At 38.5% G+C, this 15,115-nt stretch overlaps 1 protein-coding gene across 4 annotated transcripts; it reads left to right on the forward strand.

Annotated features, from left to right (window-relative positions):
• Positions 1 to 896: 896 nt before the first annotated feature.
• On the forward strand, positions 897 to 14,798 carry LOC136257841 (BUD13 homolog). Of its 4 annotated transcripts, XM_066051152.1 has the most exons (11): positions 897 to 1,249; positions 1,457 to 1,649; positions 2,851 to 3,017; positions 8,806 to 8,898; positions 8,964 to 9,044; positions 10,673 to 10,750; positions 10,797 to 11,072; positions 11,622 to 11,732; positions 12,608 to 12,786; positions 14,207 to 14,418; positions 14,470 to 14,798. In XM_066051152.1, the coding sequence occupies exons 3-7, from the start codon at positions 2,953 to 2,955 to the stop codon at positions 10,894 to 10,896; spliced, it is 417 nt and encodes a 138-aa protein (XP_065907224.1). In that variant the 5' UTR covers positions 897 to 1,249; positions 1,457 to 1,649; positions 2,851 to 2,952; the 3' UTR covers positions 10,897 to 11,072; positions 11,622 to 11,732; positions 12,608 to 12,786; positions 14,207 to 14,418; positions 14,470 to 14,798. The 4 variants fall into 4 exon arrangements, with proteins under 4 accessions (XP_065907224.1, XP_065907225.1, XP_065907226.1 ...); XM_066051153.1 differs by lacking the exon at positions 12,608 to 12,786; XM_066051154.1 differs by lacking the exons at positions 10,673 to 10,750; positions 10,797 to 11,072; positions 11,622 to 11,732; ... (1 more) ...; positions 14,207 to 14,418; positions 14,470 to 14,798 and adding an exon at positions 9,529 to 10,444.
• The last annotated feature ends 317 nt before the right edge of the window (positions 14,799 to 15,115 follow it).

Here is a 15,115-nt window from a genome sequence, read left to right on the forward strand (position 1 = left end):
AACTCCCATGCATTTCACATTGAAGGTTGCACACAACTCCATTATTGTGACAATTCCAAACCAGACATGAGGGAAATCTCAAATTCAACAGTTGTCATTGTTAGAACTATCTAGCAGATCTATAAGTTGGTATAAAATTTAATTCGATTGTGCCAAAATTTGCCATGTAGTGGTGGGCCAAGCATTTATATTGACTTTACATATGTAATAACTACTTCCTGGAGTGCTGCTTTTTCGGTACTACTGCCATTCCATTGAGGTTTTAGTTCCCTGAAGTTTGTAGTAATACACTTTATATTGCAGACAGGTAAACTCTGCTATTAACTTATAGTCATATTTTTATATCTGTAATGTTGATTGTATGGACTAAATGTGTATGATAGTTTTGATATGGACAATTGTTATATGTGACATCTGTACTACTGTATGTAATACAGTTGAGCATTTGTACAATTTACCTGTATGTAGTCATGTAATACTTAGGAGACAATCCTCAAACTACACTAGGCTAATTTTGACAGCCTCTTTGTAGTGTTTGAGACAGCTCAGTTTCTGGTAGGTAGGACAAAAAAAAAATTCAAGTGTTGTTTTGATTTTGCCACAAGGGAGTCAGCACAGGCCAAAGGTATTTTATACTATCCCTAATACTTGTCTTCAATCATTGTCCTCCTCCATTTTGAGACCTAGCTGGTGGTCACCATTCCTCTACCGATGTGATCACTATTGATACTGCTACACTCCTCAAGTTTTTTTTAGGAATTTTATGGATGTGTACTCTCACAGTTTTGTTTTTGAAGGTCATTCATATCTAAACCACTATAGAGTGAATAATGACTTTATGAATTTAGCAGGTAGGCACATTGTCTGCTTACAGTAATTTCAATATTAATTTTAGTTTGTGCTATCTAACAGAACTGTGTCCTATGATATGAAGTGACATGAATACTGTATAGTACATGTTGGAATTTGTGTGACAATACATTCCTTTAAAAGTTGTACATGTAGTATACAATATTCCCATGTTGTGAGAAATGTGACTATTAACAGGTACCATTAGAACATGTTGAGATGACGTCCAAACAAGACTGCCTCAAGAATTACCTCTCAGGAGGAGGAGGAGGGAAGGATAAAAAGAAAAGGAAGAAGGTGGAGAAGAAAAAGACTGTTGTTGTCTTAGATGATGATGCTGATTGGAAGAAATCTGTCCAATCAAGTGACGACAGTGAATCAGACACACCCATCATTGTTGGTGAGGACACAACATTTACAATATGTGCTCTGTAATGTTACGTATCTCAGGTAGAGTAAGTTTATTAATTTAATTTACTGGGATCAACAAATTAAAATACATACACCAAACAAACTCTTTTTCCAATGAGCTAGCCTACTATTATCAGACTCCACTCTGTATACTGTACATAATATGATATTTTGATGTTGTATTGTGTGACTGTAGAGTATCGTGATGAACAGAAGGAGATGGAAATGAAGGCAAAATGGCGGCCACTTGTCAAACAAGAAGTCTAAGAAGAACCCCCACCCTCCTCCCCTCAGGATTACAAGCCTGATATTGACAGTAACGATGGTAACAAGAAGAGTCACCAATATGATTCTGACTCTGACCTCAGTCCAGAGAGAAACCAGCGCATGTATGTGTGTGTATACAATATTTACAATATGTTTACTGTATGTATGCAATAACTAGTATTTTAATTTAAAAATGGCGTAGGGATCTATGCAATAAAAGGTAGTGAAACAAGAGATGAATGGTGGTATTACAGCATAGCTCAATGGGAAAGTCCCTACTTTGGCATTGAGCAAACTAATTTTATAGCTAATGTGCCAAAGTAGGGACTTTCCCACTGAGCTATGCTGTAATATCATCATTCATCTCTTGTTTCACTACTTTTCATTGTATAGATCCTACTTCATTTTTATATTCACGTTTTTAAAAAAATACTACAGTGGAACCTCCCTTAATGGTCACCTGAGTTGGGCGGTCACCTCAGCATAACAGCCACATGACTACAGTCCCAACTGATTCCCAATCAGTTTGTACAAAAATAGTTTGCATTAAGCAATCACCTCTTAACACATATATATAACAGCCAACTTCAGCAGTCCCAAACAGCACTTCGCTATACAAAATTCCTCTCACAATGTGGCCAGCTACAGCCTACAGCCATTATGGTGAGTAAACTAGCTGTACTACTTCATACTTCTGTACTCACTTCTGTAACACAAAGAAATGTTATATACATACAGTATAGATAGCTTACAGTATAGATAAGCTCATGCCCACTCCATTCTTCGTATAATTCTAATTAAAGCTTACCGCTTTTCCTTCACCCCGAGGAAGTCTAGTCAGCTCAATCAGCTGATAATGCTTGCACTGTCTCCACTGACTGGCACTGCCTAGCTTCTAGCTCTTTTCTGATTTTTCTGTCAGCTACGTAAGTGGTGTATTGTATCTAAAGCATTAAGTCCCTGGAACCTTTGTTTGTGACCTATGGCTGTTTTATGTAGGATATTTAGTTGGGCAGCCATCTCTCTATAAAGACTTAAATATTTCTGGCCCAGAGGTGACCGCTTTGGACAGATTCCACTATAGTTTGTTTAGTTTTTAGTTGTAGCACATGCAGCTAGCTACAGTGTAATTTGTGACTGTTCTATTAGAATATCATACATGACTGTTGCATTAGAGTGACTGTTGCATTAGAGTGACTGTAGTATTAGAGTGACTGTAGTATTAGAGTACTGTATATCTCGAGTTAGCCAAGAGGTATGCAGCTAGTTAGACCAATATAGGGTGAGGTCATTTTTTTGTCTTTTTTTCTTTCTTTAATGAAGGCAAAATGGCGGCCACTTGTCAAACAAGAAGTCAAAGAAGAAAACCTGCCCTCCTCCCCTCAGGATTACAAGCCTAATGTTGATAGTCACCATGGTAACAAGATGAGTTACCGACATGATTTTGACTCTGATCTCAGTCCAGACAAAAACCAACACAAATCACATGAGTATGTTTTTGTGTCTGTACGTGTGTGTGTGTGTGCGCATGCGTGTGTGTGTGTGTCAGACATAGTGATGTTTGTGTGTCAGACATAGTGATGTTTGTGTGTCAGACATAGTGATGTTTGTGTGTCAGACGTGGTGATGTGTGTGTGTATGTATGTGGGAGTAGGTGTTTTTATTATTATTTAACACTATGCCCATCAGTACCTCCTTGTGGTTACCCATGGTAATGGCTATTTACTGGCTATGGTATTAATGACAGTCGTGAGGTTGGAGATTACTATGTGCTGAGCCCAGGCCTAAGTTGCCACTTGACGATGCCACGTGGCATACACCAACCTAGTGCTTTAAATTTGCAAAGTTTTATAAACCTTCAGGATATAACATCTTAAATTTACACTAGGCTTGTCACAATGCCAGAGTCACATACTACTGCTGAAACTCCAATGGGTCCTATGGCTTCCATGTGGCTGTGCCATGATCATGCATTGCTAGTAAATCAGTGTCTATTCATAATCAGATTTGTCTGTCATACTCCCCTTCTTGAGCTACATGACACTCAGTATCTAACATTGTGTACTATCAGTGACTGCGTACAGTGGAACCTTGATTTTCCAAAATAATTGGGGTAGAGGGTATTCATATAATCAAGAAATACGTATAATCAAATATCCATACATTTGCAGATCTTTGCTCAACTACTCTAATAAAACATACACTTGTTGACAAAATACTAGTCGATCTGATGTTCGGATAATTGAGCATTCAGTTAATCGGTGTTCAGATAATTGAGATTCCACTGTATTGAAACAACCAAATAAATAGTCCATAGTGGAACCTCTATTACGTATGTGAGCACCAACAATGTGCAGCGTGTATGTGTGTGTGTGCGTGCGTGCGTGCGTGTGTGTGTACAAGCATGCATGCTGTAAAGTGAATGTAAACATTAGTTGTATGTTCTATTAGGATGATCATATCACCATTTAGACTGTACAATAGTAGACCATGTATTGGTATGTATACTTTCTGTACACTTTAATAGGTTCTGTATTTTGTGTTTGTAGTAAACAAAATGTAGATCACCAAACTAGACCACAAGGAAGAGGACATCAACATGATTCAGATTATGATTTTAGTCCAGAGAGAACTGGACACAAGTCACACAGGTATGAAGTAGTGCTACTGGTTATTAACCAGTGTTGTATAGGTTAGCCAATAACTGTTTAAGAAGCCTTTAAACTGGTTTTTCCCACCCACTTGGTAAACCATAAATTACCCCTGCTGACAAGTGTTAACATCATAACATAACCTCAATACATTTGTAAATATGTGATTGTAATAACTGTTATTGCAAGACAAGATGTTGATGGTCACCTTGGTACACCCTAAACCCTCCAGCAGGCTTGTTGAGTACATATTAAGTCTGCCAATATCACTTTACTACACACAACCAATTAACTGTCATTGCCAATTACTGGTAAGCAACCAACTGATGACAGAAACTTTGTAGGTATACAGCACTAGTATGAAGTGAAGTCTTACTATCAAATGGTACGGTAGTGCCATCATACAGTACGGTAGTACTGTATATTAGGGATCATGGAGATTTGGGTTTTCCTAGCCAAAAAATATTATATATAATAAAAAATCACCCAAAAACCAGCTTCACAACTCCATCCTGGAACCTTGGCAGTATTGGTTAGGTATAACCAAGCCCGAAAGTGCCTTCAGTATGACCCTTAAAGGCTTCCAATAAATTGTTACAAAAGTTTTTTTTTTTTTAATTCAATGGGATTTTTAATGACTAACTGCCTGCCTGCCTGCTGCCCACCCGCCTGCCTGATGCCTTCAGGCAAGCATAATTCAATAACGACTAAAGCTATGGGCTTTATTTTTTCACTGTTCGACATTGCTTTGTCCCGAGACGTGTATTTTGGCATACCACAGTACATACTATGCACGCATCATGGACTTACCTTTGTCCTTCTTTGTGTCCCATTTCTTTTCAGACAACCCAAGGTGACGATTCGTGGTAGCGCAATGCATGGCTTCCCTACAGTACGTTTGTAAATGGGAATCATTTGTATTTTCCATGGTGACTGGACTGATTTCATAGACGATTCTAACACTTTTCTTCGCTTGTAACGCTGTGTAATGGGTTAAACATAGCTGAAAGCAAAGTGTAATTGCCGCTGCACTTTCAAGACAGTAATTGATAGTTGAGGACACGCGAATCGTCATATTTCGTGGTGTCTGGAATTGTTGCAGAGGCACTTTCTTCTACTGTTTTTCGTCTGTATTGCTGTGTAACGGGCCGAACATAGCTGAAAGCGAACCGCAATAGCCACTGCACTTTCGAAGCAGCATTTGATAGCTGGGGTGCACATTCAGATGAAAACATTTACTCTAGCACCATCCTTTCTTTTGATGCAGTATGCATGGGTTCACCAGTCATAATAATGTTACAAAAAAGTTTAAAAAAAAAAAAAAAACTTAAGGAAAACTTTAAGTTCAATTAGAGATCATAGAAAAAAAAGTAGGGAAACAAGGGAGGTTGCCTACACCTGCAGATATACTAGTGAACATTTAATCCCTAATTCAGTCTTGGTCTTGGGGTACAGACTGAATTAGGAATTAAATGTTCACTAGTATATCTGTGGGTGTAGGTGACCTACCTTGTTTGCTTACTTTTTTTTCCTATGATCCCTAATTGAACTTAAATTTTTTGAAATTTTCCTTAAACTTGTTTAAGTAGGGATCGCCTTGAAAATGTCGTGTGCCACCCAAAATCCCACCTTTAAAAATTATCCTAGAGACATTTTACGTGACAAACATCACCTTTAAGGAATAGTACTAATCCATTTACTGTGTATAATGGGGACCACAAAGGAGTAGACATGGCCCATGAAATAACATTACCCAAAAAAAAAACAGCCTCAGTTTCCCCTGACGATGATGAGGCAGTATTGGTTAGGTGAAACTAAGCCCAAACAAGCTTTCAGATCAGCCCGAAACACTTTCAACAAGTGGCACAATGCCTTGATTTCCTACGAAGCTAGATAATTGTCATGGTGCATTCTGATTGTTTAAGGGGGGCATGGCAATTGTTTTAAAGCACAGGTTAGTTGCTGTCTGGTGCTACTGTCCGTAAGTACCTCAAATAGTTGAAGTGATTTTTGCTGCTTATGATATTTCCATGATGGTTTTTAGTGACGTGCATCACTTTAGGGGATAACCCTACTAAACGGTACAACCATACTGTTTGATAGTGTGTGTGTCATCCCATCCTTCATGTACTGGTGTTGTAGGTACCTGGTCAGACTGGGAGTGATTGGTACACTGTATGACATTTTGTTAGTCCAGTCAACCAAGCGGTCACTGTGGTATTGGAGTGTCTTGGTGTCATCCTTAAAGTTGGTAAACTAGAACAAGATCGATATCATGGTGTGAACCCCTTTGCTGTCAAAGTGGAGGAAGTTAATGGTAAGAAATAATTGTATTCTTTGTATTTGTGGGATCGCATATTATTAATTTTGCTAAGCACATACTACACATTTCTTGTTATTAACCATATATGGCTGATAAGTGTACATGGTCCAATGAGAGGCTCAACATGAGATGAAACTACACACTGGAAAAAAAATGGAAAGTCATTGTCTCCTCGAGCACTTAGTCTCCCTTTACTATGTATACAACAAATCACCTTCTGGATTATGATATTCTTGTTCATCACAAAGGATTTCACCTACAGATGGGGACATACACTGACATGGTGACTACAAACTACTCTTACAACATAGTGATTCTGTGTTATACACACCTTAATTATATATTAGGTACATGCACCTAACAAATAGTACGATGTTTACAAAAGTTTTCTATAAACACATGTGCTTAACAATGGATACATACATTTGTGTATGGTGTATACAATTGTAGTGGTACAGGAATTGTTGTGGAGTTTTTGGTTACATGTCCTCTATGGTGGCAATGTTGCTCTATCCGTATAAAACGAGACTTGAATTGAAATATATAATATGTGACTGGATCTGCGAAAACAGGAAATAATCACATTTCTTTCAAATTCCTGTTTATTAAATATTTATAGTCTACTTAGCCAAGTGTACCCACAAGCACAGTTTCAGCTTCATATGCCAATAACTTTGGGAGTTACAGCCCTACAAAGTAGCAACGACAGAACAATTAATTTGTACAGCAAGTATAGGGAAAATAAATTACAAGCGCTTACAAAAACGATTGTAACTTACTAACGGATTGAAGTATGGAGCTACAATTTTCACTATCGTGTTCGCCATGAACAGGGGAATAAAGTTTTTCCTTTACTTACCCTTCTTCACTGTATAGAAAAGCAAAATTCATGAAGAAAAGTCGATTGCGTATGATCCCTTCGACATGATGTAAAAAAAAAATTTAAAAAAAAGCTCATGACTTACGTATCCTTTGGTCTAGTGCAATGATTTTTAACTTCTCTTGAGCAGGCGAATAAGATGATATCCAGGTTTTTATTGTTAATACCTTCCGTCACTAAGAAAGAGTGATTAAAAATTTTACAGAATTTTTTCAATAATATGATACACAAGTACTTCACCCAGTGTATTCAATGCTTTATACTGTAAATTTAGGCTTGTGTGATCATGTCCCTTTTTTGCAGATCCAGTCACATATACCAATGGATTTGCCTCTTCATGAAATGTAATAATATCTTAGTTTCGTGTCTGTACCATCAAACGAACAAGAGTTATGTGTGTTTGGTTGCATTGCAGTAAGCTTGAACTACCCTATCACTTAATAACATCAATGTATTAACTAAACCTTGATGAATTCTTCATGGTGAATAGAATGACACACATACGGGGGGGGGGGGGACAACTCTGTTGCCTGCTGAACTCCAGACATGTGATTGATTAAACAAATGCCTATAGTTGTTTTCCCCATATTAGGTACTATGCAAATTAATTGTTTTGCTCTTTTTGTTGTCTATCACTATAACAACACTATAACTTCAAAAGCACTTACCAGATAAAGCTATCCCATTGGTTTTTCTCTCTAGAGAAAAAAAAGTCATAAAGTGAATTACACAAAAATGTAAACAAGTCAGGTTTTTGTTCGGTAGGTCACATATGTGCTCTGTGGTGTTGCATATCTTAAGTACGGTAAGTATTTTTAACACCATGTCAGTCAGTACCTTCTTGTGGTGACCCCTGGGCAATAGCAATTAGTTGACTATGCTGTTGATGGTGATCATTAGGTTAGGTTACCGTGTGCTGAGCCTAGGGTGCTAGCTGATGATGTCACTTGGTACACTGGTGACTTTGCACTATTTGCAGAGGTTTTTGCAAGTCTGCAGGGAATAACATTTTAAATCTGCACTTAGGCTTGGTGGGCTTGTTACAATGTCAAGGTCACATACAAACTCCAATAGGTCCTCGGTTTGTGTCTATATAGCTGTGTCATGACCATTGCCAGTAAACCAGGTGTGCACCGGCAGCGCATCATATATAGCCTACCTTAAAGCCACGTAACGCGATTACTGGGAAGCAAAGAAGAGAAGTATGCATGAATCGGTGTGTGTGTGTGTGTGTTGGGATGTGGGGGGGGGGGGGGGTACATACATATGTGTGGTGCTATATAAGTGAATGATAAATGTCCTATTAGAGTGATCATACTACTGTATACACTGTATATAAATATGTTCAGACCATACATTGGTATTGTATGTATACACACATATTGTTAGAATGTTACATAATGTTTCATGTTTTGTGTTTGTAGTATAGATCACCAAACTAGACCACAAGGAAGAGGACATCGACATGATTCAGATTCTGATCTTAGTCCTGAGAGAACTGGACACAAGTCACACAGGTATGAAGTGAAGTCTTACTAATACAACATGTATGTAATCCCTTTTGTATTGTCCATGTGTTTAGAATTACAGAAGACACAAAGGATAGACAGGAAGACAGAGGACATCGACATGGTTCAGATTATGATCTTAGAGGTGGCCACAGGTTAGTAGTAAATGACAGGTCTACCATCCCTGTATTAACAGGCCTTGGGGGTATACCAAAAGGGCACCTGTTGGGTAGACGCAACATCTAGCAATGACAAAAAAAAGCTTTTAGCCATAGCCATTGTAAGCTACAGAATAAAGAAAAGCATAATATATTAATAAGTGGAAGTCAGTCAGTAGAAGATATTGTAATTTTTTTTCTGTGGAAAAGTGTAATGACTCCTACTACAGAGGTGTATTCAGTTACCACTTTACTTCTCTTACTTACCCAAATAAAACAGTCACCCAATGCATATTCTTGCTCTATTAGAGGATCTCGATCATTCACTTTGTGATCCCTAGGTAGAGCCATAGACAAGTTCTTTAACAATGTACCATATTTATCCGTATAAAAGCCCGGACGTTTATTTCCTATAAGGGATTTTGGACCCGGAATGTAAGCGAGCATGACGTCTATTCAAGCACAGCCATTTATTTCTTAGAGCACACAAGGCAAAGGGTGATTGTGGACAAAGTGGTGCTGAGAGTACTTATGTATATAATCGACTGAACAGTTTGGAATCTTCACTTTGCAGCAATGAAATACGAGGTGTAGTGTGTTTATCCAGTATATAAACCCTTGTACAGCACACAACTCCGGCGTTTATTAGAATTATAGCCTAGTTTTTGGTACCCCAGCATCTATACGTACCCACACGTGCATTCTGTGGTTTGGGACGAAGTACCCGGTGTGTATTTGAGCCCCTCTTTAATATGGATAATTAAATCCCAGTGTGTGGGAGTGTCAAAGTGCCGCGCTGGATTATAACTACCATACAGCTAGACAGAGCGGTGCTGCTACTGTATGATATATTAGTTATCACTCAGTGATAACTAACTTATCACCCTGTTGTGGAGCCACTCAGTCTTGTTCGTGACATCATAATAACCATGAATGGTATTGTTTACCAATAGAATAAAGATCCAAATAAGGAATTGTTAATACAAAACATGCCAATACAACACTTACACCTGCTAAATCTTACAAGAAAACAGATAATGCTTTATACAGTAATGCTACAATACCAATACAATAATTTAACTAATGTCAAAAACAGTCTGTACCGATTTTTGCTCCAGCAATCAGTCCCAACGATCACTATGGTGAAGAACTAACTTCTTTCAATAACCTGTAGCTTCATCGTTCTATTTCGGACTATGGTAGCCACTTGTTGATCTTTTTTCCTCTTGCACGCCACACGACACCACCACGCCAACCTCTGACGAAGGCGAATCATACTTGGAACTGCTGCTTCGTAACACCGCCCTTCTCTACAGTTTGTAGGCAGTATGCAGGGTCTCCATTGTAGCTACGAAGTTGAATCTCCACACTATTCGGACGAAATCTTGAACACAGTGACAGGAACTCAATTTACTCAAACTAGAACTTAATTTACTATCCGTAAACTTTTGCACACTCCCGGGCACTGGGATATCAAATAGTTAGATCCCGTGTACTCGGATGATATCATTACTATTACACTCGTTCTCTGCTCCGCCTCGGACTCGTGTAATAACAATGATATCACCCTCATAACGGAATATAACTATAACATACGGTACATCTATTTCATGTATTGTTATCAGAGTGAAGACAGACGATGGTAGAAGACAAGAGGAACACAATTCAGACTCTGATCTTAGTCCAGAGAGACCAGCTCACCAGTTAGTATATTATATCACTGATAACTAATGTACTGATCTGTACTAGGAGAAGTGACTCTGACCCCAGTCCTCCCAGGAGACATCCAACTGATGATAAGGAAATTGTTAGTAGTGCAAAATATTCACCTTGTATTGGCTATGTTTGAGAACTTGAGATTTCAATAGAAGGACCACCTACATATTGACCTAAGAAATACTGTAAGATCTTCCAAAGCTGTACCTACTAGAAGTGATCAGTATAAGGAGGTGGTGTCTTAGAAAGATGACCACTCAGTGAGTCTTTACTGACTAGAAACTATAATGAGGTGGTCTCATTAGAAAGGTACGTAGCTGCTACTGTTAAGTCACAAAGTACACCTTATTTGTGTTTGAAAGTAACTAGCATGATGTAGGAGATGATGTTTGAAATGGTGGCCACTGAAGTATCACCTTTGTACCATCAAAACACTCTTAAGTTAACAGCCTAAAATTTTCAAAATGGCATGAAATTATAAACTTTCTGAGCTTCACAAGTACAACTTTTGATGAACAAGATTTTGTGGTACGTGTGTACAGTGAAACCTCAGTTATCTGAACCCCTTGGGACCAGGGGTGGTTCATAAGTCCATATCTCTGAAACTGTGTATAAATAACCTTAAAATAGCATAAAGAAAAATTTCTAAATATCAGTGTTTTCAACTACCTTAATAGAACAGTCAGTACTCTAATAGAGCAGTCATTTCTGTAGTTTAGTTAACCGAGAATCCAGTTAAGTGGGGTCTGGATAACTGAAGTTCCACTGTATTACAGTCCTCGAAAGTGTAGCATGTTTCGTGATTTATAAATTTGACAATAATCTGTAGTAAAGACACAATCCCTTATCATCCATCAGGTGATAGGAGGAGGTCCAGTCCAGTTAGGAGGAGACATGATCAGGATAGAGTTAGCAGACCAACTGAAGTGATCACTAGTAACCATCACAAGAGATCAACAATGTCTACTGGTATGGCGTGTGTATGTGTGTACTGTGTGTACTGTGTTAGTGTTTACTTAAACAAGAAACTTTACTCAGTCTACCCAGCTGTATATTGAGAACTAGGTGGCCTGGTGTCAACTGGGGAGCCCACCCAGCTGTAACCTCAATGGGTACCTGGTGTTTACTGGTAAAGCAAATGCTCAACTGTCCTTGTCTCATTTAATGGTGTTGGGAACTTCGAGCTCCACGACCTCTGGACAGGTTACTACCCCTGCCCCAGTACAATTTGTCTGCACAAGATTCAAGTACCTGAGTGGTGTACAAGCATCCCAGTACTGGTTTGCTTGGCGGCAATAGCTGTGTTTTGCACATGTACAGCTTGCTTTGTTGATCGGCAATTACTCTATTTTGCAGGGCTGTTGTTGGCTTTGTGTGTATGTGTGGGTGTGTGTGTGTGTGTGCGTGCGTGCGTGCGTGTGTGCGTGCGTGCGTGCGTGTGTGCGTGCGTGCATGCGTGCGTGCGTGCGTGTGCAGCCTGTGTTGATTATTCAGTATAATAGTTGCAGTACATGTTTGTAGATGAACTGAATCTTTGATATGGAGATGCTCTAATAGAACAGCCATTATATGTTAAATTTCTAAGTGTAGGTTATCACACAAATCGAGGTATCTTCGCCCAAGGTGATTATGTGCCATTCCTCAGGTCTCTAAAATAGCGAAGATACTGTGGATTTGGGTGATAACCAATTTAGACTATGGCTTGTACAGCTCTGGTCACTGCCAATAATGGCGGCTTCCTGATCGAATTAGTGTTAAATAACTCACTGGTAGGCTTCCTAGATGAATACAATCACTCTATTATCCAGTGACATTGTGTACATGTTACACTACACTTTCTCCAGGTGGTAGGGCAGGACTACAGACCAGTAAAGTATCGAGGGCAGAGAATGATGAGATGAGGCAAAGGAGAGAGAGGGAGCTGAAGGACATGGACCCCTCCATGTTGGGCAAGGAAGCTGACACTGTGTATAGTGATAAACATGGTAGAAGAATTTACCCCAAGTTGGAAAAAGTGGACAAGGTGAACATTTTTATGAGTGGGGAAGAGGGTAAGGGTGACAATCAACTTCACTCATAGTCTGGTAGGGATGGAAAGTATGAATGATGGTATTACAGCATAGCTCACCTACTTTGGCATTGCACAAAATTTGTTATAACTAACATGCCAAAGTAGGGACTTTCCCACCAAGCTATGCAGTATTACCATCATTCATCTCTTGTTTCGCTACTTTTTTTGCATAGATACCAACTTCATTTTTAAACTTACAAATTTTTAAAATATAAGTTTGTGTAACTTTATTTGTAGCACAGTGTAACTTGTGACTACTCCATTAGAATATTATACCGTTAATTGTATGAGAGCGACTGTTGTATTAGAGTATCTCAAGTCAGCCAAGCACTTCCAGTTCTGAAATAATTCTGTGCCATCTGAATATGCTGCTGAAAGAAAGTGTTGATATAGAAAGTTAATGCCTAGATATGGTTTTGATGCTTGAAGTAGAAAACAACCAACCTGATTGAAGATAAAAGGAAAGACAAAATGCAGAGAGAACACACTCATCAAAGCCCCAAGAGGCACTGCCCACTGGTGAGTTTGCTATTGTGGCGTAAAATGGTGGCCACATGGTGCTTTGTTTGACCTCTAGGCTTGGGACCATGGTCAGGGAGTGAAGCAGACAAAATTTCAAGTTTTGACACTTAGAATTCTATATTTGGTCACTGGTAAATGTTTTCTTGATTGCTGTGTTTCATGTTAGATGGACTAATATTATTGTGCAAAGGTGATTTTGTCATGTAAGATGCCTCTAGAATGATTTTTAAAGGCAGAACTTTAGGTGATGAGTGTCACTTTTGGAGCAATTCCTACTTGAACAGTACTACCATATTGTTTGATAGTCAAATATTGGCTGATTGTTTTGTTAGAGTATTTTACACACTCTCCCCAACATAGTTTGGTGTAGCTATCACAGAATGACACCATTGCTTAAGCAATCTCTGACACAGATGTTTCCCATTTCATGGTGGATTCTTGAATTGAGAAATCTAAACTGTCAAGTTCTAAAGGCTTGCATTTCATAAAACAGGTTTCTGAAAACTCTTGGTGCATATGGGATATATTAAAACACAAATGTAGGCTAGTGTTGCCCTGTTCTGAGTAAAGTTCATAGATTTATAAACTTTTTTGTGTTGTTTGTGAACCTGAAATAATCTATGAACTTTAAGCATGCTCAGGCTGCGATCTTCTTTTTTCCAAGAGATCCACCTAACTAACCCATGAGATTCACCTATTTATAATATGTGGGCTTAGTACAAGCTTTTTTGGAGGGTGACCATTGAATTTATGAACAAATTTATTTTTTCACATTAACATTTGGAGCAATCATCTGGCAACACTAGTGTAGGCCTACATACTGTACCTGTCATTACACTTTATCTTATAGGGTGGCACAAACTTGTATGGCTCATGACAAAGTTGTTGATGATCTTCATGAGATGTCTAAACCTTTAGCATGTCATAAAGATGATGAGGACCTTGAGAATATGTCGAAAGCAAGAGACAGAGAAGATGACCCCATGTTGGAGTATATGAAGAAGAAGAAAGCTAAGAAGAATGTTGTGACTGACAGTCACGGCAGAAAGAAGCCAAAGAAAGGTTAGGATTACGATACCATCTATTGTTTTACCTGTAATAATGTCTCTTTAGAGAGGCCAACTTACAAGGGGTCGTACCCAACAAACAGGTTTGGTATCAAGCCTGGTTACAGATGGGATGGTATTGACCAGTCAAACAGGTTTGAACAGAGCAGATTTGCCAGGGAAGCCAACAAAGTTGCTATGGCAGAAGTTACATACAAATGGAGTGTGGAGGACATGTGAAGTGTACCTGATGTAATTTGTACAAACAAAAATATATTTGTTTGACACTCTTACAAGTACAGTTTTTAATCCATCTGTTTTACTGTCAGTTGTGTAAGTAATTGTACTGTCTGTACACTAATGAAATTGTACAATGTTTAGCTACACACCAAAAAAATATATACGATTCTATGTACAAATGTAAGCAACACTTTTGTTTGAAGCGTGTGGTCTAATTTTTTTAGGTGCAGGTGCTTATACTGAAGGCAACAAGCTCCTGTGCCTGAAGAAAATTACCGTTCGATAGCCTAGATATTTCAAGGGGCAAATATTTCGAGGTCGAGCAATGTTGCTAAAAAAATTTTTTTCGCGGATTGCAAACACTCCCAAAATGTGTTAGACTATATCATAGATATTATAGTATTATGGAGGTCTAAATATTTCAAGGCTAAAAATTTCGCTGATAACCCCAAAACCACAAAATCAGCAAAAAT

This window comes from Dysidea avara, chromosome 6, assembly GCF_963678975.1.
Source record: "Dysidea avara chromosome 6, odDysAvar1.4, whole genome shotgun sequence".
Classification (NCBI taxonomy): Eukaryota; Metazoa; Porifera; class Demospongiae; order Dictyoceratida; family Dysideidae; genus Dysidea; species Dysidea avara.

Coding starts and splice junctions, on each gene's coding strand:
- LOC136257841 (XM_066051151.1), top strand. CDS start 12,746: ATGGTAGAAGAATTTACCCCAAGTTGGAAAAAGTGGACAAG. Junction 12,787..14,206: donor AGTTGGAAAAAGTGGACAAG/GTGAACATTTTT, acceptor TTTATCTTATAG/GGTGGCACAAACTTGTATGG. Junction 14,419..14,469: donor CAGAAAGAAGCCAAAGAAAG/GTTAGGATTACG, acceptor ATGTCTCTTTAG/AGAGGCCAACTTACAAGGGG.